General features: G+C 34.2%; 4 protein-coding genes across 5 annotated transcripts in view; 1 reads left to right on the forward strand and 3 right to left on the reverse strand.

Moving 5' to 3' along the window:
• Window positions 1–592, forward strand: part of LOC125196684 (2-hydroxymuconate semialdehyde hydrolase-like) — a 2255-nt gene extending 1663 nt beyond the window's left edge. Inside the window, exons 4-5 of one of the 2 annotated variants that reach the window (XM_048095296.1) lie at window positions 135–202; window positions 311–592. In XM_048095296.1, the coding sequence (XP_047951253.1) occupies window positions 135–202; window positions 311–428 (186 nt within the window). In that variant the 3' untranslated portion in view covers window positions 429–592. The remainder of the gene's footprint in view (window positions 1–134; window positions 203–310) is intronic. The other variant, XM_048095297.1, reaches the window with a different exon arrangement.
• Window positions 593–1291: 699 nt separating this feature from the next.
• LOC125196313 (LRR receptor-like serine/threonine-protein kinase ERECTA) lies at window positions 1292–7343 on the reverse strand. The gene is made up of 27 exons (XM_048094776.1): window positions 6865–7343; window positions 6368–6506; window positions 6186–6257; window positions 6030–6101; window positions 5850–5921; window positions 5682–5753; window positions 5523–5594; window positions 5362–5433; window positions 5196–5267; window positions 5047–5115; window positions 4886–4957; window positions 4733–4804; window positions 4571–4642; window positions 4420–4491; window positions 4268–4339; window positions 4099–4170; window positions 3910–3981; window positions 3766–3837; window positions 3622–3693; window positions 3453–3524; window positions 3289–3357; window positions 3138–3209; window positions 2981–3054; window positions 2761–2889; window positions 2335–2682; window positions 1882–2252; window positions 1292–1810 (listed from the first exon to the last, which is right to left on the reverse strand). Exons 1-27 carry the CDS (start codon window positions 6944–6946, stop codon window positions 1451–1453), a joined length of 2937 nt encoding a protein of 978 aa, XP_047950733.1. The 5' UTR covers window positions 6947–7343; the 3' UTR covers window positions 1292–1450.
• A 16100-nt stretch (window positions 7344–23443) lies between these two features.
• Window positions 23444–24585, reverse strand: LOC125195272 (protein FAR1-RELATED SEQUENCE 5-like). Its single transcript, XM_048093448.1, has 2 exons — window positions 23928–24585; window positions 23444–23832 (listed from the first exon to the last, which is right to left on the reverse strand). The coding sequence occupies exons 1-2, from the start codon at window positions 24574–24576 to the stop codon at window positions 23444–23446; spliced, it is 1038 nt and encodes a 345-aa protein (XP_047949405.1). The 5' UTR covers window positions 24577–24585.
• Window positions 24586–24958: 373 nt separating this feature from the next.
• Window positions 24959–25386, reverse strand: part of LOC125195273 (natterin-2-like) — a 1087-nt gene continuing 659 nt past the window's right edge. Inside the window, exon 2 of the mRNA XM_048093449.1 lies at window positions 24959–24962. Within this exon, the coding sequence (XP_047949406.1) occupies window positions 24959–24962 (4 nt within the window). The remainder of the gene's footprint in view (window positions 24963–25386) is intronic.

Here is a 25386-nt window from a genome sequence, read left to right on the forward strand (position 1 = left end):
ATTTATCCAGTTTCTTTGTAACTTAAAAAATGAATAAATTAATGACGTCAATCCAACTTTTAAGGTATTAGTATATCACGTAAAGTATGTAGTTTAACATAAAGGTAATAAAACTTGTTTGATGGAATGCGCAGAAAGTTTTGATCGTGTGGGGAGAGCATGACAAGATATTTTTACTAGAGAAAGCAGTTGAACTCGAGAAGTACGTCAACTAATAATATTTGAGAATTATATAATTCAAATATTACTCAAATTAATGTTGCAAGATGGAGTATATATATAATACATATTGGTTTTTACGTAAATGCAGATTGGTGGGTGAAAATGCGAGATTAGAAGTCATACACAACACATCGCACGTTCCCCAACTTGAAGACTCAGGCCACTTCAACAACATTGTCAATAATTTCTTACGTGACATTTCATGATTTTCTCTTTTAGTCGTTAAATACTCCAACAACCCTTTTCCCAAACTCAACGCATTGGGTTTACATTCTTAATTCAATTTGCGTTGTATATGATGATCATAATCTTGAAATTATTAGGGCTGCAGTGAAAAATACTACTATTAATCAGGAGATTCTTTTGGTTAGCACATTAGTCGAATCAGTGTTTCTTGTACAAATTGATTTGGCCCACAACTAGAAAATGGGGAAAATGTAACCTACAAAAAAATGAACGTTAAATTAACGTAGTGCATAAATTTCTCACTATAAATTGATTACAAATATAGGTGCATTGTGAGCAACATTTTCTAGATCATGATTCATGGCCACTGTCATTGAAACTGCACTTGTCATTTTAAGTCGGTACAAAATATAGTTGCATTGTGGCAATAATATACTGTAACACGGATGCTCAATGGGGGACACGACGCATTGCAAGCATCCCGTCCCCCCTCTGTTACTCGGACAAGGGCAATAGGGGGCTGTCCCTGTAGAGGGGAAGCTGCTACCGATATAGCTCCACCAAAAATGCATTGCCGAGCACATATAGCTCAACCAAGAAGACGTCACCATGTCGAATGTTAGGTATAGATGGAGGGCCACCCATGGAAGAATGGAGAGCAGAAATTAAACAAGGCATAGCCCCACAAGTGCAAGACTGTTAAAAAGAATTGAGACAAGTCTATCAAGATAAGATGGTCCACAACAATTATTATTATGTACGAACACTTATACCCATATGCCTAAGAGTGTGAGCCCAAAATCTCCATGACAGAGAGACACACACAGGTATCAAGAGATAGAGAGTGGTCTGTCCCTTAACTAAATCCCCAAAACACCCTTGCTACAATAATTCCCACTTTTTTCATACCAAATTTCCATCTTAAATTGATCAAGTAACAAAATAATTAAGTAGACAGCTCCTAATTACAACTGCGGCTGCTGCCATTTAGTTTTTCTACAACATATTCTCGGATTCTTGCCTATTTTCCTATCATCTTAATTCAGACATTATTCTGAGAAATCACTTGACCAAATTCTAGGAAGAGCTGGGCATCTGATGTGCTAATAGAAGGGCAGTTGATCAAGTGAGGAGTCTTGAGATTTGCATACTCGTCCACGTAGCACTCACCCTTGTTAGACGGTAGAGACACCGGAGGCATCAGTTTAGCATCCGGAGGGAGCACTAGGCTCCCGAGCACACGAACCACCTCATGCATCGTTGGCCTATCCGAGGGCTGTCGCTTTGTGCACAACAGGGCAAGTTGAAACACCTTCTTTATATCCCCGAGATCCGAGCACGTCTCCGTGATCTTGGGGTCCACAGTTTCCATCACTGAGTTGTTTGCTGCCTTTTCCAGAATCTGATCACCAAATCATAGTCCTTCAAGAAATGAAGTCCTTAATTTCCTATTTTTATTGTAGAAAAACTTACCAGTTGATGGAGATTGGACTCGTTGTCCACGGCTTTCCATCCGGTGAGCAGCTCGAGAAGCACAATCCCATAGCTATAGACATCAGATTTCTCTGTTAGACGGTTTGTCCGAGCATATTCAGGATCGATGTAGCCAATAGTCCCCATCAAAAACGTCGAAGTGTGAGTCTTGGATGTGCATAGGCTCTTGGCGATGCCAAAATCTGTGAGATGAGCTTCGTAGTCCTTGTCGAGTAAAATGTTGGATGACTTCACGTCCCTGTGGATGATCCGAGGGCTACAATCATGGTGAAGATACGCGAGCCCCTGTGCAGCGCCTAGTGCAATACGGAGACGAGTGTTCCACTCAAGTTTCTTCTTTTTTGTAGTTCCTGCAAGATAGCATTTTTGTGACAAGATTCAACGAATCTAGGTAATAGGTATAGATTATGATCTAATCCAACAGAGCTTTACCGTGGAGAACGTCCCAGAGGCTTCCGTTTTCCATGTAGTCGTAGAATAGAAGGTATCCCGAAGGGGAGAGTGAGTATCCTTGCAGACTAACGAGATTGCGATGCTTGATGCTCCCCACTGTGTTCAGCTCTGTCTCAAATTCTTTCAGACACTGTGGATAGTGAGAGTAGAGTTTCTTGACAGCCACAGGCCGGCAGTTCTTGAGGACACATTTGTACACAGTGCTTGACGCTCCATAGCCAATAACATATTTCTCGCTCAAATTCTCTGTCATCCTCATTATATCTTCGTACACGTGAAGAGCCATGTTCATGTGAAGGATAACGAGCTTTGGAGATGAGTAGTTAACTGTACAAGAGACAAATTGATCTATGAGAATATATTTCGAGTTATGCTATGATGATAGGGAAACATTAGATGGTGAACCTAGTTTAACAGGAGGCCAGACTGTGAAAGGCTTTGGATGGTGGGGACGACAAGCTGCAAACAAGATCATGAGAAGAATCACCATGGCACCGAGGGCTATTCCGAGTATAGCTGCTTTAGAAATCGAGACTGGAAAGCAAAATGTTATGCTAATATTAGCCCATTACTTGTACCACCATAAGGTTAGGAAAGTCATTTTCTTGAGATGTCACGCTCTAACCTCGCTCAGAGGGACGAGGCACACGACAGTTTGAGCTGTGCCAATAGCCACAGAGTCCCGGATTGCCTACAAAACTGAAACAGGAAAGAGCCAAGGAGTATTAATAGCTGAATCAGAGCCCTGGTTTTAGGTATAAGGAACTAGAGGAATACCCCACCTCTCAGGTGGAAACCTTGAGAAGTTTTTGGCCGTGGGAATAAATCCGACAAGATTGTTGTATGACACGTTCCTGTAACAACAAGAGTGTCAGACCATGAAACTGCTTTGCATGTGTAACAAATTAAACATAGTTTTGACAGTAAACCTACAGGACAGTAAGACTGAGGCAGTTGGCAAGCGACATCACATCACCGGATATATTGTTGTATTCCAGCTTCCTGCGAACAAGTCATAAAAGGACTGTTTAAGAAAATAATGATAATAACGAAAGATAGCACGCAAACACACACACACGCACACACTCTGCTCTTACAGCATGAAGAGATTTTGAAGCTGGCTAAGCTCTTCGGGAATTTGACCTGAGAGGTGATTGTTTGAAAGATCTCTACACAAAAAAGGAAAAAAATTTAATGTATTGCAACCAGGAAAGATAAATATATGATTAGTTGTAACGTTTGAGCATATATAATATAATTCCTTACATCTCCATAATGCTTCTCAAATTTCCAAACTCAGCCGGTATGTAGCCCGTCAAATAATTATTGCTTAAATTACTGCAAAAAAAACCAAACAATGTCAAATTTAAAGGAGTCTTGCAACTTCAAACCAAAATACTAACGACTCACAGTTTCAAGAGATGTTCCAAGTCGCCAAGAGAGGAGGGCATGCCACCACTAATCTTATTATTTGAGAGGTCTCTGCCCGAATCAATCAAGAAATTAGATACACATGAGGGCCTTATTTGTTCAATGCGTGAAGGTATCACTTACAGCGTGTCCAGATTGCCAATACGAGACAGCTCGATGGGAATGGGACCTGTGAGATTGTTGGAGGATAGGTTCCTATCCAATGAAAGTAAATAGTGAAACTTGGAAATATTTGCAACCACAAAAATGAAATGATCAAACTTAGCTGAACATAGAGAGATGATGAAATCGGAGTAAGCAGAAGGAACTCACAAATACGTCATACTTTCGAGCTTTTGAAATGCCAAGGGAACAGTTCCGTTCAATTTGTTTCCATGCACATTGCTGTTATCAAATCAGAATATGAAATTTCAGACCTAGAGATGTAAGGAATGTTTTTTAATGCAAGAATATCAGGGTTCAAGATGAGATAGATACTCACAGATTATTAAGGTTTGTACACGAACTGAGATTATTTGGTATCGGCCCCTCCAAGTGATTATTAGCTACATTTCTGCAAGTACAAGCTAAAACGCGTGACTCTTCTTATCAATAAAGATCAGTCTAATATGACTGTTTGAATGAAGAACTTACAGGTCAAATAAATCTGTTAGCTTCCCAAGTTCTGGGGGAATACGCCCTGAGAGCTGATTATCGTTCAATTCCCTTAACAAATGAAAGAAGGTATTAGAACCGATGATCGGAGAAAAGCTTTATTGTATTCATTAGAAGTTGAGATTCATACAGATAGTGAAGTTTTGTCATATTTCCAAGCTCTGGGGGAATCGATCCTGTGAGCTTGTTAGCGTGAAGATACCTGTTCGAGATGATGAGTAAATGCACAAGACATTGCATAATGTCATCTAATCTGATTGAACGCCACGGTAAGAAGAATTCAGTTACTTACAGTTTCTCAGTGTAAGTCAAATTTCCAAGAATTGGCGGGATCGTTCCACTCAACATATTAAAACTTAGGTCCCTGAAATAATGTAGTACAAATTTTTAATTCAAACGTGAGAAAACAAGGAATGTGGGGGAAACGAGAATGAAAGGTGCTTACAAAACTGCTAATGCTTGCATTAGGCCAATAACTGATGGAATCTGCCCAGAGAAATGGTTATTCTGCAAGGACCTAAAAGAACAAGGATTTGTTAGGCATCAAATATTTTCAATGCATCATAAAGTAAGCCGCCACAAACTTAACGAAAGGGAAAAACTTACAAGGTAGCAACTTGAAGAAATCCAATATTGAATGGAATGTCTCCCGTGAAATTGTTGTATGACAAATCCCTAACATCAACACACAATATTTAACTTAATTACATCAACCATGTTTCATAATCGGAATAAACTGCCAGTCAGATACATACAAAACCTGGAACGAAGTGCAGTTGCCGATGTTTTCAGGAATCGAACCACTCAAGCTATTATTTCTAACATCACTGGCACATTAAAGATACACACACTCCTCAGAAAGTGTAAAAGATGCAACGTGTTGGAGGAGATTTAAGTGATTGGGAAGGACGGATAACTTACAAATACCACAGTCCGGTTAGCTGGCACAAATCTGGAGATAATGAACCTTGGAGGTTGTTACCTCTAAGTCCCCTAAACCAAAAGCAAAAAGAGGAAATAAAACGACCATTCTTTATTCAAGTTGGAGCGATAAAAGCCAAAGTAAAGAGCATTAAACTCACAGGTATTGAAGAACTTCATTCCAGTATAACAATCTTGGTATTTCTCCACTGAACCTATTCTGAGCCAAATCCCTGGAGCAGGAAAAGGAAACAGTTCCTCACAAATCTATCGCCATCGTAGTCGAAAAGAGTGGGATATCAAATTCTAATGGCACTCACAGAATTTTCAAGTTAGGAATCTGCGAGAGTGTTGAAGGGATAGGACCAGTTAACTGATTATTTTTCAGAACCCTGTCATATATTACAGGTGACGAACGCAATAGTAAGAAAATAAATTAGATGCAAGTAAATGTGAATATCAAATAATTGCAATTCAATTGGACTTACAAAGTCTCTAGTTGCTTAAGCTTTGAAATTGAGAAGGGAATATCCCCAAAGAGCTCATTGAATGATAGGTCCCTGACAGTAATGCAATCAAGATCAAGATCATCATAAAATTCGAATGCAATCCCCAATCTCATCTCAGCTTTTTAATCTAAATTTACATTGATGAAGATATGAACTTACAAGCTCTCTAAAGAAGTGCAATCCCCAATCTCATCCGGGATTTGGCCAGAGAGTCGATTCGCCCTCAAGTCACTAGTTTGAGATGAAAAACATGGAATTAGATTGCTAAAAACTTATGCAAAGTGGAAAATTAAAAAAAAAGTACTAGTAATCTACATAGAAACCAGACTCTTTAGCTGCCCTATAGCAGGTGAAATTTCCCCATCAAGATTCAAGCCTGAAAGATTTCTGCAACACAAATTTCAAGAATGATAAACTGAAATCTAAAACAATTAATAAAACAAAGAATTAGCAAACATTGAAACTGATATATGAATAAAAAAACTCCATAAACTTACAGTGAAACCACATTGAAGGTGGCATTATCACAACCGATTCCTCTCCAAACACAATAGTCTGAAGATGGAGTGTCAGTCCAGTCATACAGCACATTATCAACATCTCTAAAGGACTTCTTTACTTCCAGCAAAACAATACCTTATCCACAAAGTTCAAGAAAAATTAAGCTAAAAAATATCAAAAGAGGAAAAGAAAGTCTTCTCTGGTTCACCATCAAATAAGATACTAGGAGTAGTACTAGATTTAAAAACTCACACGCACAATTGAAGGTTAAGTGATGGAACAGAGATTTGTTAAGTCATAAGCTAATAGGGACAAAAAACCACAAGGTTTAATTAAGGTGTGACTATGACGTGATTATGCAATAAGGCCAAACAGTATGCGAAAAGATAGATAGTAATTAAATGATTAAAATATTAAACTCCAATACCATGCCCTAAAATAAGCCAAGAATGATGACATGACCCAAATTTTTAAAAGGCCAACCAACACTCACCATCACCATGACACTCCACAGAAGCAAAGCTCAGCAGCACCACCAGAAATCCAAGAACATATCTTTTGCAAGAACCAGCCATAGCCCACTTCTCATAGATAGAATTACAGTCTATCTAGACCTCCAAGTCCAAGATGAGATTTTTTTCTTACACCTATAATGGGGAAGTTGGATATGAAGCTAGAAGAGAAAGTGGTACACTAAGCAAAAGGTTGGAGTGTTGGATTCACCGAAATGAGTGAAAGGGAGAGAGTGAAAGGAGGAAGATGGTGAACAGGAATATAATTACAAATGCTGTAAAGATTGTTGAAAAATGTGCAATGGAAAGAAAGAGCAGGCTCTGCCGCTCTGGCTTTAGTCATGTTCAATCACATCGTATTGCCAGACAGCCCTGCAGTGAGAGGGATGTGTGTTGAGAGAGAGAGGGAAACAGTGCAGCTATTGCATGTAAGTAAATGTGGAGAGAGAAAGAGAGAGTGGTAGATGCGAGTGTGGAAAAAGGAAGTGAATTATTTTTGAAGAGGGAAAAGGTTAAAAAACCATCTGCCAAGTCTGCTGCACCTCTCCATCGTTCTACTCTCTCATCAATCATCCATCTTATCTCTCTCCTAAGTAAATTCCCACAACAAAGTAGTACTGTACTGTATTAAATCTTTCATATAAAACTTCTAAATCTTTCATATAAAACTTCTCTACAAATTACAATATCTTTAACTAGCGGTAATGCTGGTTTGAAAAAAATTGTTAATACTCTCTCTTTAAATATCCACATTTCCTTTTTTTTGTGCATGTTTGATTTTCTAAAAAATAGTACTAGTATACTATTTGAAAATAAATCTTTCTCTTTTTTTTTTTTCTTTTTTTTTATTAAAATATTCAATTGTATTTCATTCCGTGTTTAAAGTTAAATTAATTTTACTTTATTTTGGATTGTATTTTAAAATTAGAACAGTTCTAAACAAAGAATTTTTTATTATTATTATAGTCTAACACTTAATTAATTTTTTTTTATTTGTCTTATTTTATTAGTTATATGTAAAAAATTTAGATGACAAATGAAGTGTTATTATTATTATTATATAAAAAAGAGTAATTAGTGAAATATGGCATCCTTTATCAAAATAACAAAACTAAATTAGGCAATTAGTGGGAATAGACAAAACTAAATTAGGCAATTAGTGGGAATAGACAAAACTAACGACATGAGATTTATAAAGACTGGAGGTAGTTCTTTTAACAGACACATAAACGTTTGTTACTAGAATATTGTGATTACGTGACTAAAAAAAATGATCATACCTCAAATAATAAAATAATTAGGTCATCCGCGTCTTTGTCTCTTAGAGCATTAACAATTGATGCACGATCTCACGTCCAATCGGCTGAGATTGGACATCCATTGCAAGTCTTGGGCATGCCCGAGGACGACCGAGAGTTCGGTCGCGCCCCATCTCTCGTCCGATCCATCGGGTGTGAGATCGGGCGCCCATTGCAGGCCGATGCCCGGTCCCGATCATTTTCTATTTTTTTTTTATTATTTAAACCCTAATTAAACCACTACAAATACTCCATTTTTCTTCACTTTTCATTTTAGTTTTAATGTAATTTTTTTTTAGCTAATTATGATGTAGTTTCACTTTTAAATTAAATAATGTAGTTTTTTTTTGCATTTGTGGTGTTTAATATAATATATTTTGGTATTTTAGTTTAATTAAAAACAAAATTACAAAACAATGATTTAAAATTAAAATGAAAAGTGGATAAGAGATTGGGTATCCACTAGGGTTCCACCATTGCAGAGAGATAAGGCATGCTGGTGTGGCAAACACTAGGGCTCTCACTAGGGCTTTCATTAGGGCATCCATTGTGGATGCTATGCTTGACCGCCCGACCGCCAGGTTATTTCATAATTAAAAAAATATATATTATCAAAGCTGGTCTCTCTCTCTTCAACTGTGGTGGGATGGTGTGCATGATGGGGTTTGGTGCCCCTTGCACAGCGAAAGACTTGCACAAAATAAATAAATCAGATACGGATCTATTTGACCGATTATGCGATTAATCAAATCACATGTTAAATAGATAAGCATGCTAGAACGCAAATAATTCATGCTTAGAAAATATAAATCCTAAACATGATCTTTACGGTTTAGGGTTACCGATTTTGATTCTCCAAATAATCGACGATTGCTCGCGCCTTCTCCACGTGATGATCTTCAATACTAGACCACGGATCTTCTGACTGGTTCCCGAACTATATCTCGATATCAGGGTGGACTGATCTTATCAAAATACTAGGAATCGAATATTAGAGAGGGGGACGAAAATTTCATCTAATAATAATTGTGATTCTGTCTCTCTTTTATTCTCCTGTTTATATTAAGTTCATATTGGGCCTAGTCAGGGATCTATAAAAGGTTTTGGATATGAGCTCCCCCAATTAGCTTTTTACTAATTAAATTGAACCCACAATTTAATACAAGCTTATATTGGAATATTACGAGCAGCCACTACAGAAGTAATATTGCACTCCCCATCCAAATCCGAAATTACAAGTAATCCGGATTTCCGTTATTTATATTATTTATTTCACGTGCTTAAGATATAAATGTCCATTAATTAATTAATCTCTGCTATGGACTTAATTAATTAACATCTTATTAATTCCAAGAGTGGACTTAGCAAGAAACACTTATTTATTATTCACAGAGTGATAAAACTCCAACTGGCCAGTTTTCTGAATAATAAAACATTGTTCGAGCTCCTCTTGAGGACATTATCAATCGAGACTCACCTCGCACACGATTCAACATAATAGCAAACCTAGCACCGCTAGATATTAATCACCACTACCCAATATATCAGGGATTATTGGGTTGCGAAAAACCCGCACCATTTGATAAGTCAAAGTAGTGCATAATCAATACCGTATGCTCAATGCTAACGTATGTAGATTAAGAAATAGTTATTTATCAAGACCTAGTCTTTCAGGTAGATAGCATAAAGACACGTCTTGCTGTTAGATCCATTCAGTGCTATACCACACCAACGTCATCTTATTTCGGTAAGGCTTAGAAATAATCGGATCTGTCATTGCAACCTTTCACGATAGGTAGTCTAAGCCTATCTGGGTTGTGAAATTCTTCTTTTTCTTTTGCAAAGCATTGCATAGATCGGACCGTGTTACCTTAAAGTGGACGACGCCCACAACCGGTCTACTAAGCAAAAGACTTAGACTTTGTTTGCTTCTTATACATTTAAATGTTTATAAAACATCTTATAAATGCACAAGCAAACACAATGTAATAATATACTGATTCTATTCGTGCGAAACTGCTCGAATAATACTGAATCGGGTTAAAAGTGGATTATAGAGTTTTACGTATACAAGCAAGATTCTATTCGAGCGAAACTTGCTCAAAACATGCTTTTCAGTATACCAAACCTAACAGTGCAACCACCGACCGCTTGGTCTCTCTCTTGGTTGATATTTTATTTTACTAAAATTTATATATCTTTAATATATTAATTAAAAAATTATAAAAATTATAAAAATTATACCAAATTTTATAATTTTTCATCCTCTACAAATAGAGACCACATTTGCTATAGTTTTACATATAAAAAAAATCTCATTTGTTTCCTCATATAATACTTTCTTTGGTATAATTTCTTATTTTGTAGTCCCTTTTATTGTTCGATTTTATAATTTTTAGTTTGTTATTTATTATTTTTTTTTATAAATTTACTGTGCAATAATAAATAATTTATATAATAATAATATTGTTAAAAATTAATACTATAAAAAATATATAATGGTGTTGTTGGGTGGTCATTGATTAACTATGAAAAAATGTGTAGTTGGGTTGGATGAATATTGATGATATGAAAGATGATGTAGGGGAGATAGAAATTAATTAAATATAAGAAAAGTGGATGGTTGGGTTGGATTGAGTGGTTGCTGATAAACATAGTCTTATCCGTCTCTTAACCGTCTCATCTCTTCACTATTCATGGGCCCCACTGTACTTTTCACCCAATCTCTTAATTAAGAGAGACAACACATGCATCCCTCCATCTCTTAACTATCTCATCCCTTAACTATTCATTCAATTTCATTTTTTATTTTTTATTTTTATTTCCAACAAATTCAATTAATATTTCATTGAAATATTAAATTAATACTAATAATTCATTAAATCATTAAAACCACGAAAATTACAACATCTGAAAATACGAAAAATACATAATTGAAATCCTATGGAGTATTTTTTTTTATTTTTGATTTTTATTACAATATTGATAAATACAAAAATTGAAAATTACAATATTTTTTTTTTATTTTCGAATTTTCCTGAATTTAAAAAAAACAAAAAACAAAAATTTTCAACGGATTTAACGATGTCCACTCGCGGGCCGGAGAGTGGGCGTCACGCACGAACAGGAGCATGCCACGTTGCCAAGGTGCGTGGCGAGCTATCTTGCGAGACGCCTCTCCCGGATGAGCCAAGCGACGAGATGGAGACGAAATAGCGTCCCGCATCGCTATCTCGATGCGGTCTCGTCTCTTAGAGACGAGATCAAGACCGCTAAGAGATGTGCTGTGGATGCTCTTAGCCTCTCAACCTAATAAAATGGCATTATATAGGATTAGCGGTTGCATTATCCAGTTAAAGTCGGTTAACCTTGTGTGTAAGAGTAAAAACAAAAAACAATCAAATTGGCCTCTATTTTTAATGGAAAATTTTGGACTTAAGAGAACTATACTTAGAAATTGGCCACTGTTTTATAAACAAATAGTACTATCAAAGTGGCCACTATTTTATTAATGGGAAAAATTGGAATTAAGAATTACTTAGGAGTTGAAGCTTTGCATGATACTCTTAAAAATGACAATGCTTTGCATGATACTCCTATTAATCTACTCAATAACAAACGACGAATCAGAAATAGATTTTGAGAAATTTGCTGGGACAAACGTAGCCCGTTTGTCGCAAAATGTTGTAACCCAAAATGGCCACTATTTCATTAAGGGAAATTTTTGGAATTAAGAATTACTTTAATATAAAATCGGCCAATGTTTTCTAAATAAACACATACTCTGTTTTACTAGTGGAATAAATTGGAATTAAGAATTAAAGTAAAAAAAATATTGTTTGGAATAGAAGCCAAGCATGACACTTTGAAAAAGTATAGTGCTTTGGCATCCAAACAAAATAATCTACCATTTCTCAAGAATAAAGGAAGAATCTAAAATGAGTTTGAGAAATTTCAAGTTGCCTCCAAAAGTTATAATGAAATCTCCGGTGTAACATCACCTGTAAACATAGATATACTATGTAGTATTGAGTAAACAATTTATGTATTCATTTATTTTATATTTGTGTTTATCCTTGTTTATCTTCCTCTAACATAATTCACAATATTTTTTGATTTTTTTTAAAGAAGTAGTAGTAAGAAATACCTACAGTGCTAGATTTGTTTGTTGCTCCATCTTTTTAGGATTTGGATCATCTAGAAATTTGAGGCTCGTGACAAATCTAATGCATAAAGACGTGTTAGATTTGCATGGTTGTTTACAACTAACACATCAAATCAAGATCGAAAAAGGGAAAGAAGTGAATATAAAAAAATTTGATGTAGTTTATTATAAACGGAAGTTTTCATTATTATTCATAAATTTATAACGATAAGCACTATTCTTAATTCAGGCATGTATTCCATTAAACATATGCATATTGCTACATTTGTGTACATTCTTTGAGAATCGATCATTTAATTCATTTTATATCTTCTTTATCTCCCAATTTTGAATCTTTTCAAATATTTTCTTCATACACACAAATATTTCGGATTTATTTTACTCGAAGTCACTTACATTTTTCACTTTAAAATGATGTATTATTTGATACATTTCAACAACAATATTGCATATATAATCTCTAACAATTAAGTATCTTATTATTACTGCATTAACATAATTTAAATGTTCAAAATCCACGGCCGATAAATTTGACTTTGATTTATATTTAGTTAGTAGGAGTATTTTGAGTTCATCTAGTAAGTTGATCTTAGATATGTTATAACACTCCATTAACATTGGACTTGGTAATAAACGAACCAATTTTAATAGTAATTGGAAAATGAGATAAAATTATAATGCAGAGTCCAGTGGGCCCGTGTACTTCTGTGGATCCAAAAATAGTCCATTTCCTAGGAGTGGCCCATCACGCTATCAACTTTAATTTGGCATTACAAAATTTATTCAGAAATGTGCTGAAATTCTTAATAAATTTTTAATATTGTTCTGAAATTCATTGTCAAAATATTCTCTCATGCCATAATCCATACCATTATTGCATACATTTTCTGAATTAGTCACTGTCTCGTTTAAAGTAACAGATAAAAGATAATCTAGACATAATTATAAAATCAGTCAACCTTTAGTTAACATAAATTTGTGGCAATTTTATGATTTTGAACCTAATTTAGATGATTATAGATCAAGTTTGAATAATAGGACCGACTTAATGTTCTTTAATCTTTACTACTATCAAACTACACAACATCAATTCCTCTAGTCATTAGTTGCTCATTTGGAATACACACCAATTTATGATATGTGAATAAATGTGCGATAAAAGATAGGGGAATATGAGTATCGTTTTCTATATTAGTATTAGTTTTATAATAATATCATGAGTGAAATGAATTAGTAAAAGATGAAGATTTTTTATTAAATATAGTAAAAGTAAAGTATGATATGTAAAAATGGCAATGTATGACATTTAACAGTAAAGTATGATATGTAAAAATGGCAAAGTATGACATTTAACGACTAAAGTTGCTTATCATTATAGTACTACTAGTTAGTAAATTACTCAAGAAGTTGCTAATCAATAAAAACTTCAAATTATTTCCCCAATTACACAATACGAATCGAGAACATTGATTACGGATAAGATAATTGTATATGAATTAGCTAGGCTAAACTCTAAAGAATGAATTCTGGCGATGCAACTCGATTTTGGTGGTATGCAAAAAGGAATTCTATGAAGATTGATGTAGGATTTCATTGAAGAATCAGTTTACAATATATCCTTCCGATTTTATCCCCAGCTGGAATTAGTTTATGTCTTCTTTCCTTCATTCCTTCTTCTTTTTGCAACAAAACCTAAATATATTCATAATTCGTAGTTGTTCAGCTAGGGATCAGAGGCTTTTTTCAATGAAACTACCTTCAGGGAGCACTTATCCGCCATTTGTACCCGCAAAAAAAAAATTCCATCGAAGGGAAAGACGCGAGCTCCTCTCGCGTGTTTAATTCAAACACGCCTCACGCTCGTGCGTGTCTGCCTTATACACGCAGCAAACTCATTACGTTCCAGTCCAGAATGCTTCTACCTTACTTCCACCCCGCTCACTCTCTCACTCTCAGCGACGCCCCTCGATCCCAACGTCTCTAGCCGGCGAAAATCGAAGTGAATCCGACATCTAGCTGCTCTTATTCCTAAGTGTTGTTAGGTAATTTTTTACCCTTAATTTCGATTATTATTGCTATATTTTAGTTTGGTATACATTTAAGGTTCATGATTTGACATTGTGTGAGAAGAAAACATTGAATTTAGCCATTGATTTAGTTATATTTAGCCATTGTAAAATAAATATATAATCGAAGCATTCTATTGAACTTGGTATTGAAATTGTAAACTACTCCATATAATTATTGTTTATAGAATTAGGGTAATTTATTGTTGAATTTTTTAAATTTGGTATTGAACTTTGTTGAATATTTAATTTTGTTGAATCTAGAGTATATGATTAGAGTATATGATGTTTTATCGTACTTATTTTGCAGGATTGATGGTGTTTGTGAGTTTATATTGGAATGAGAAAATTATTTAGGTCTCAGGTTTGGGTGTTGCTTATGATCCTTCTCGTGCAAAATCATATATTATATTGAATGAAATGATACCTTATTATCTGCTAGTTTCAATGATATGTGAAAAAATTGGAATTGGTTTGGATATATGATGTGGCATACATCTAGAGACTTCCCACATAAATAAACTCTACCAAAACCAAATCTGCAGACATAATCAGTCACGCGTCTGTGATGATTATCTATTTCCCAAAAATGCGCCTCAAAGAGTCGACTATTGAAAGGAGTTGTTTCCTCACCTGCCCACGCCTTGCGAGATATGTGACTATGCTGATAATGCAATACAGAAGAATCTTCTGGTCCATAACACGACATCCTAATAAAACCAACAATTACAACATGTTTAATTATAAAGCAAAACTCTATACAAAGAAAACATTTCACTACTTTGTTATTCTATTGATATCAAAATAAAAATATTAACTTAACTTACAAAAATTTAACAAATCTTCATAAAATTAAAATATATATATATATATATATATATATATATATATATATATATATATATATATATATATATATATAGGGGAGTGATCAAAATAAGTATGTGCTTAAATCAAGAAATGCAGCCCAAATCTTGGCCCTAGGATTAGATGATCTAATGGTCAATAATTAACCAAAAATACGGAAGGTCATAATTAAGCAGTTTTAGGTCATATTATAAAATTTGGGTTTATGTCATGTTAAGATCATTTTAGGTCATGCTTTGTTAGCATGACCTAAAAATAAACTAACTATGACCTAAAAATGCCTTACGTATGACCGTGTTCTGCGTTTCTGTATTTAAATCTAGTTTTCATAGATCAAAACCCTATATATATATATATATATATATAGGGATGTGATCAGGTCCATAAGTGAAATTCTGTCAAAAATCAAAGCAAATCTCAGCCATTGGATCCTGTAATGTAACCGTTAGATTAATGCCACGTGTCACCTAATAATGTAGATTGTGTAGTCTAATAATGTAGCTCGGCTAATAATGTAACACGCTGTAGTCTAATAATGTAGATTGTGCAGTCTAATAATGTAGCCTAGTTAATAATGTAACGCTTTTAGTGTAATAATGTATCTCGGATATTATGATCACAACCATCTAATCTGAGGATCCAAGGGCTGAGATTTGCTTTGATTTTTGACAGAATTTGCCTTATGGACCATAGTGCGCCCCTATATATATATATATATATATATATATATATATAACATGGCAGCTTATTACCTCGTCCACATGTACAAATGATTGGCTAGGAATGGTGGTATGGTGTTACTTTAAGAGGTGTTGTCATTTTAACACAACCCTATATATATATATATATATATATATATATATATATATATATATATATATATACCTATATATATATATATATATAGGGATGTATTAAGATGACAACCCTCATTATTGTAACACCATACCACCATTTTAGGCCATTGGATCTGAAAATCGTGTGCTTGTCATGCTGCCACGTGTAAAAACACGGAGGGGTAAAATAGGAAATTTCTAATTTTACGTGTTACCAGATTGCAGTCTTGTTCATTGAATATTGCAGTCTTACCACAACAATATTGCAGCTTACCACGATTTGCAATATCTAATACAGTACACTGCAAACCCGTGTTTTTTCACGAAACTTAATCCTAGGTGTCCATAAACGAGATCTAACGGACTATATTGGTGGTATGGTGTTATCCTATCTATGGTGGCACCCTAGTGCACCCCTATATATATATATATATGGTTCTGATCTATGAAAACTAGATTAAATACAGAAACGCAGAACACAGTCATACGTAGAGTATTTTTAGGTCATAGTTAGTTTATTTTTAGGTCATGCTTGTTAGCATGACCTAAAATGATCTTAACATGACATAAACCAGAATTTTATAATATGACCTAAAACTGCTTAATTATGACCTTCCGTATTTTTGGTTAATTATTGACCATTAGATCATTTAATCCCAGGGCCAAGATTTGGGCTGCATTTCTTGATTTAAGCACATACTTGTTTTGATCACTCCCACCTATACATATATATATATATATATATATATGTTTGTGTTAAAATGACAACCCCTCTTAAAATGACACCGTGACACCGCTTATACAACAATATTATAAACGTTACACATCAATATTACAAACACTAGACAACAATCTATAGATTGTTGTATAGTGTGTCGGATATTGCTGGACAAGAAATATTGCAACCAATTTTAAAGACCGAACTAGAGACTAAATCTGGGCCATTAGATCTAGTTTTTTTGATGAGATGTGCTGCTGTGAAAATTTTTTCGGCTTCATTACAAGCCCATTTTACTTCATTATATAGGTTTATTACTTCATTCTGTACGTAATACCTTGAAACTACAACATGTTTTTACTTGCTTCCAGTAGGTTTTGAAATGATTCAACATATGCTTCATTCAAATTCATTGACGTGGGTTTTTGCTTGATTAACATTTAAAAATGCAATTTATTCAAGTGAGTTTATTACTTCATTCAGAAACGTTATTACTTCATTGGATAAGATTTTTACTTCATTCCAGTAGGACTTCAAATGCTTCTACACATACTTCATTCCAATAATTTATTACATTATTCCATGTGTTTATTAAACCATATTAGCGTCATGGCGTTGGTGATAGATATTGTAGAGAGAAAGAACGGCACGCGACGGCGAAACCACATTTACGTACTGGAATGAAGTAAAAACCTACTGGAATGAAGTAAAAACCTACTAGAATGAAGTAATATATTCTGGAACGAAGTTAAATCTTCGTAACATGTTAGTATGACTTATTTACCTTCAGATGAATTAAAATAGGCTCGTGATGAAGGCGAAAATAATTTATAAATTTCTGTATCTTATCCATAAAAAACTAGATCTAAAAGCCCTAATTTGGTAGGGTTCGGTGGTTCGGTCTTTAAGAGTGGATTTGTGGATAATGGGACTCTATATATATATATATGGGGTGCGTTATAATGATAACCCCAATTTGTGTGATAACCCTATAACTAAATCTCCACCACACATTTTTAAAATATGTGGTCTAGATTTAATCTAACAAAACTATCATTTTATCAAATAAAACTATCATTTTCGGATATATTAAGGGCAAAATTGTCATTTCATTTTAAAATTTGGTGGGAAAGAAGAAAACTTGACTCAAACGCTCCATTCAATTTCTCTCACACTCAAACCCTGCATTCAATTTCTCTCACACTAAAACCCTCTGAATCGCGTTTCAAACCCTACGAATCGAAGGAAAAATCATCAAAATTCTGGAATATGTCGAAGGAAAACGCTCGAGCATCATCGAAGAAAGGTTGGATGAAGTTTATTACTTATTTCACTTTTGATTTTGCTCGATTTATCATTTTGCTGGAGATTTTCTCGATTTTTTTTAGATTCTGTAGTTTTTTAGTGTAGATATTTCTTATATTTATACAATATCGTTCATGCATGACAATATTGAGAACAATCTATATATTTAGATTTACATTTTGCTGTGTGTGCTGCTGGTGTGTGTTTTTCTGTGTTTGTGTGTGTGTTTTGCTTTGTTTATGTGTGTTTTGCTGTGTGTGTGTGTGTGTGTGTGTTTGGATGATCTGTTTAAATGTAGAAATTGTGCTTTTGCTTGATAAAATGATACTTTGGGTGCATAAAATGATAGTTTCTGAATAGTGTTTTGTTCTACTTAAGTGACAAGTTATGCCCTCTCTGCTTTTTTGAACTCATTGAAATTTAGAAAATGATAGTTTCAGAAGATAAAATGATAATTGCCCTTGATAAAATGATAGTTTCAGATTATAAAATGATAGTTTCATGGGATAAAATGATACTTTATGTTTGTGTGTGTGTGTGTCCTGATGCTACTGCTGCTGTGTTTGTGTGTGTTGTTGTGTGTGTCTCTGTGTTTTTGTGTGTGTGTGTGTTGCTATGTGTTTGGATGATCTGTTTAAATGTAGAAATTGTGCTTTTGCTTGATAAAATGATACTTTGGGTGCATAAAATGATAGTTTCTGAAAATGATAAAATGATACTTTGTGAATAGTGTTTTGTTCTACTTAAGTGACAAGTTATGCCCTCTCTGCTTTTTTGAACTCATTGAAATTTAGAAAATGATAGTTTCAAAAGATAAAATGATAATTGCCCTTGATAAAATGATAGTTTCAGATTATAAAATGATAGTTTCAGAAGATAAAAAAATGATAATTGCCCTTGATAAAATGATAGTTTCAGATTATAAAATGATAGTTTCATGAGATAAAATGATACTTTGACTTTATATAATTACATAAACTGTTTAACACACTGGAATCTTTTGTTTATTAGGAAAGAACATTCGTGATGTTGATGATGATGAACATAGAACATTAGCAGAAGAAGTAGAACATATAAAAAATAAGAAGAAAAGAAAGAATGATGATGCAACTGATGGTAAGACAACTTCAAAGAAGGGCAAGGAAAAAGTTGTTGAAGATATTACAGTCATTAAGACAGCAACTTTGGCAGGAAGAAGGAATACTGACTTTTGACATGCTTCAATCTCTAAACAAGAATCAAAGAAGAGCTGTTCGAGAGATTGGGTTTGGCGCACTCCTAAACTTCAATATAAGAAGTTTCCCAAGAGCATTGGGGTATTATCTGATCTACAACTTTAACCATAAAAGTTCATCAATTGAGTTGAACAGTGGGGAATCACTGTTTTTAGATGATGAAGATGTTCACATAACTCTTGGGTTCCCGATTGGATCTTTACCTATCAATAAAACCAAATTTCAGAAAAATATCCACATCAAAACTGAAATTGCTAGATTCTGTAAAGGTGGAGAGAAAAAAATGGTGCCAAAGTATGTTGTAGAGCAGATGGAGAGAGACAAAGAAGGTGGTGAGTTGTTTAAATGGACTTTTATGGTTCTCATGGAGTATGCCTTGATTAACACTCCTGCTGATGGAAATATGAGGCCAAAAATTTTAGATTACATAGCTGATGTTGAGAAGATCAAACAATACAATTGGTGTAGCTATGTCATATCTAGATTGCATGAAACACAAAAGAGGTGGAAAAAAAACACAGCAAAGATATTTACCGGGCCAGTTATCTTTGTAGTGGTAAGAATATATTTGTTTTCCATTGTCTATGAATCTATTTACAGAAAAACTAATATTTAGTTTTTGTTTAATGTAGGCTTGTTACGTGGACAGGATTGTCTTTGAAAAAAAAATGGTGCCAAGATGTTATCCAACAGTTAAAGGATGGACTGCCGAACTGTTGAAAGAAAGACAAAGAGCAGAAATGGAGAATTCAGCTTTTGGTCTAGGTCATAAGTATGACCGATATAAAAAGAAGCCACATGAAGAAAATGATGAAGATGACGAAGATGATGAATCTCAAGATGTAGAAGGTTTGAAGACAAATGATCATGATGAAGAGGGGACAACCAGTGAATGGGAGAATTTCATAAATGAATGGAAGGGAGCTGCAAAGGATGTTAAAGCCTCAATGTTGAAGATTGTTGATGTCCTTGAAGCAGCGCCGGATAAACTCAGGAATCTCAATAGCTTTAAGATAATCTGTGATACAACAAGAAATGCAATGGGATTGAGAGAGGAAGGTGTGCAGCATGTTATAGAAAGTCAGAATACAATGACACAGGCTATAAACAATGATGAAACTGATGATCCTGAATGGATTGATATCATGATTGAGTTAACTAAAGCTGCTGAGAGGACATATATACTGAAAAATAGGAATGAGTTCCCTACCTTCACTCTGATACCTGAATGTGACGACAGTCCTAATGAGAATCAAGAATTTAATCGGGAAAAGGATATGGAGAAGGAAAAAGATGATGAGGTGCAAAACGAGCAAGAGAAACAGAATGAAAGTGAAAAGGAAATGGCTGATAAAGCAGCTCGAAAAGAAAAGGAAAAAGTTTCAGAGAAAGAAGTTCAGAATGAAGAATATGAGGTAACTTTTAAAAATGATAGTTTAAGTACATAAAATGATTGTTTATATGGTTAAAATGATATAGGTTTAATGATGTTTTTTGGTGGTTCTGTTTTATTTGAAAACTGATACTTTTGCATCATAAAATGATAGTTTAAGCGGATAAAATGATACTTTTGTTTCATAATGATAGTTTTAGCTGATAAAATGATACTTTTGGCTGATAAAATGATAGTCATAGCTGATAAAATGATACTTTTCAGACGTGTCATAGCTGATAAAATGATAGTCATAGCTGATAAAATGATACTTTTCAGACGTGTCATAGCTGATAAAATGATAGTCATAGGTGATAAAATGATACTTCTGAATTATATAATGACAAAATGATACTTGCAAGATAAAATGATACTTCTTACTAATAAAATGATACTTTTGGCTGATAAAATGATACTTTTGGCTGATAAAATGATAGTCATAGCTGATAAATATAATTCATTTTTATGTTATATTCTGAAGGTATTGCATGATTTTTGGCTGATAGTTTTAGATTTTTATGTCATAGCTGATAAAATGATAGTTACTATGGGTAAAATAATATCTCTTCTGTCAATAACAATTTATATTTTTTTAAATGAAAGCTTGACAGAGTTGATAACATAATATCCACTGTCATGGAGGATATAAATGGTGAATCAGGAGATGATGAAGTTTTAAAACAGAGAGAAGAAAATTTGAATAAGGACAAAGGGAAGAAGATGGTTTCTCCAGAACCTCCAGTCGAAAAGGAGAAAGTGGTCAGAACAACAAAGAAAATTGTTGAAGCAATGTGCTCTCCCTACAATGTCAGAGCAGTAAATCTGAAAGGAAAACTGAATAAAGAAGAGAGAGATATAATGTACTGGTTGATGACACATGAAGAAAGTGAATAGTAAGTTTTGAATTACATAATTATATTCTTATTCAGTTCTTTTAACTAACATTAAATATGAATTTGAAATCAGTTATGAGGTAGTTTATGAGAACGACAAGATCACAATGTTCAAGATTGACTTCCACAGCCTTGCTCCACGTACATACGTCAGGATCAACATCATAGATGCATGGGTTGTGTTCCTCAACTACAATGAAAAATTCAAATCAAAGGCATCACCGAGTCGTCTTTTCATCAACACCGCACCTACGGTACAGTAAACGAGTAAATAAATAATAGTATTACATTAAAAGTTAAATATATTTACAAAAATGTAAACATGACAGATTTACAACATTACTGCAAGGAGATCTGGTTGGACTGAAGCAGAGAGTCGAGAAAGATTTTGCTCAAACTTGAATGAATTTGTGTCAAAGATTGAAAATTTCAAATGGGAAAATTATGACCTGGTAAGTCATAATTAGATATACATTACAGAACAGGGGTGCGTTATAATGATAACCCATATTTATGTGATAAGCTAATAACCCTATCATTTTATGGGTCAAAAGTATCATTTTTACTAAAAATGATATTTATACATGATAAAATGATATTTTTCGTCCATAAAATGATATTCTGTTCTATAAAATGATACTTTTCGTCCATAAAATGAGGGTTATTAGGTTATCACCATAAATATGGGTTATGATATGATCACATCCCTTACAGAACAACATACCTATATTTTTGAAAATGACATTTGTATATAATGTTTTGAAAATTAGATATTCTTTCCGATCTGGGCGTACGAACATTATTATATCATCTGCTTCAATCTCAAAATGCAAATGATGGATGTGATTGACAATTCTCTGGTTAGTGAAGATTTACTTGAGAAGAAATATGAAGATGCACCAAGTACTCTGGTATGTTTAGTTAAATGCATTCAATATTTATTAGTTAAAATGCATTGAATATAATTCAGTACGGAACATAATATCATTTTTAATCAACCTCATGTATGTTTTGTGTTATTTGAATAGAGAAATTTCTTCCGAACTTATCTTGGAAATGGAGTCAATCCATCAATGGGAAGAACTGTCAAACTGTCAAAAACCAGATACATGAATATGCCATGGCAGAACGATACAAATAAAGTTGACTGTGGAATTTATGTGATGCGCCATTTGGAGACTTACATGGGTGGTCCTGTTCGTAACTGGAATTCGGGTTTAACGAAGAAGGGAACAGAGTCTTTCATAAAACTCCGTGCCAGATATACTGAAGCATTGCTTATTGGAGATACTAACAAGAAGGCTTTTGACACATTTACAATGATCCAGAAGAAGTTTGAGAATGACAGCAAAAAAGGAGAAATTGATGTTGAAAAGATGATAAGAGAATTTAAACCCCCTGAATACTAGCTTGTTTGACTTGAGAATAACGTTTTGTAATAGTGGTTTCGAATATATCAGACAATATATCATTTTGTCAGGTTAAAATATCATTTTATCCGTTGAGTAGTATCATTTTATCAGCTTATATGTCATTTTTTCCAGCTTATACATCATTTTATAAGGTTATTGTCATTTTATTTGCTGCGAGTATCATTTTTTCAGGTTAAAGTATCATTTTATCAGTTTATAAACAAAAGAATCATGTTATCAGCCAAAATGTCATTTTATAAGCCCAAAGTATCATTTTATTAAACAAAAATGTCATTTTATACACCAAAAATACCTAAAGTATATCAAATGGCTTCAATCTGTCTTCTCATTGACTCTACCACAATTTCTTGAATCATGACGACCCATCTCATGACATTTACCACACCGTCGTAGAGGCTTATTTGCTTTCCTTATTGCACTCTGCCTCTTTGCTACTCTGCCACTAGCTGATCCTTTGGTACTAACAACGTCTGGAGGATGTACATCAATTACATCAGGTACTGCCATTCCATAAAAATCCTCAACCATCTTCTTCTTTTCAATGACTGAAGGTGCTGCACAATTTCCAAATATATGCTCTTCCAAATCATCAAGACCAGCACTTAACAAAGACAAATGATCCATACTTCCCTCAGACTTTTGGACTAATCGATAAAAGTTGGAGAACAACTTTTTCTTAACTTCCTGCTTTTCATCCAAATCTGCAAGATAAAAGATAACATTATTACAATAAATACTATCATTTCTCTGACTGAAAAATAGAATTTTTACAAATAAGGTTAAAAATGGAGCACACGTTCAAATGGTTGTTGTTCCTCAGATGGTAGACCATGGGCTGCCTTTAGTAAAGAGCTCTTCAACCACCTTCGACCAAAATATTTCTCAGGAATGAGATTAGCAGACTTATTCTTCAACAAACAAAATATATGACAACATAACAAACCAATTCTGGAAAACTTCTTGCAACTACAGTCGAATGTGTCTTGCTTACAATCATACTTAACATCCCATGTTCTACCATATTGGTCCTTGACCTGATGCATCTTGATGTTATCCTCAACAGTAGTTATAGAAACAATCTCACATACCATACTTATTTCCTGTTGTACATGTTTGAAAATAGAATCAGTGTAGATTGTAGATGCATGCTTCTCAATAGGCAATTGGGTTGACAAATCAGGAATAGTTGAGTAATCCAAGTAGTTCAATCGTGAATTGGCATTCCTTTGATCTCCCACAGCATAATTAAAGAAATTGATGAACTGTACAAGATTTGCACGTGGCTTTGTGTAGTTTTTAAAAAAGCTATTCTCCGATTCAGACATCGATGTAGTCCTAAGAAGCGACCCCATGGGAAAATCTCGAAAATAAGCAGGAACCCAGAATTCTCTATCTTCAAACATTGATCCAAACCAGTGCACGTCTTCTAATCCATACCGTTCCATTATATCATTCCATATTGCATATCGGAAGACTTGTACAAACAAATAAATCAGACACGGATCTATTTGACCGATTATGCGATTAATCAATTCACATGTTAAACAGATAATTGCATGCTAGAACGCAAATAATTCATGCTCATAGAAAATAAATCCTAAACATGATTTCTACGGTTTAGAGTTACCGATTTGATTCTCCAAAGAATCGACGATTGCTCGCGCCTTCTCCACGTGATGATCTTCAATACTAGACCACGGATCTTCTCTCTGGTTCCCGAACTGTATCTCGATATCAGGGTGGGCTGATCTTATCAAAATACTAGGACTCGAATAAAGAAGACAGAAGAAATCCTTTTAGAAAAGGGAGTAGAATTCGAAATTCTCCTCAGCTGGAGAGTTCGAAATTTTCGAAAATTTTGAGAATGAAAATTGTGATTATTCTGTCTCCTTTATTCTCCTATTTATATTAAGTTCCTTTTGGGCCCAGACAGGGGATCTATGGAAGGTTTTGGATATGGGCTCGCCCAATTAGCTTTTTACTAATTAAATTGAACCCACAATTTAATACAAGCTTATATTGGAATATTACGAGCAGCCACTACAGAAGTAATATTGAACTCTCCCCATCCAAATCCGAAATTACAAGTAATCCGGGTTTCCACTTTTATTATTTATTTCCCGCGCTTAAGATATAAATGTCCATTAATTAATCAATGTCTGCTATGGACTTAATTAATTAATATCTTATTAATTCCAAGAGTGGACTTAGCAAGAAACATTTATTTATTATTCATAGAGTAATAAAACTCCAAC

The sequence above is a fragment of the Salvia hispanica genome, chromosome 6 (genome assembly GCF_023119035.1).
Source record: "Salvia hispanica cultivar TCC Black 2014 chromosome 6, UniMelb_Shisp_WGS_1.0, whole genome shotgun sequence".
Taxonomy (NCBI): Eukaryota; Viridiplantae; Streptophyta; class Magnoliopsida; order Lamiales; family Lamiaceae; genus Salvia; species Salvia hispanica.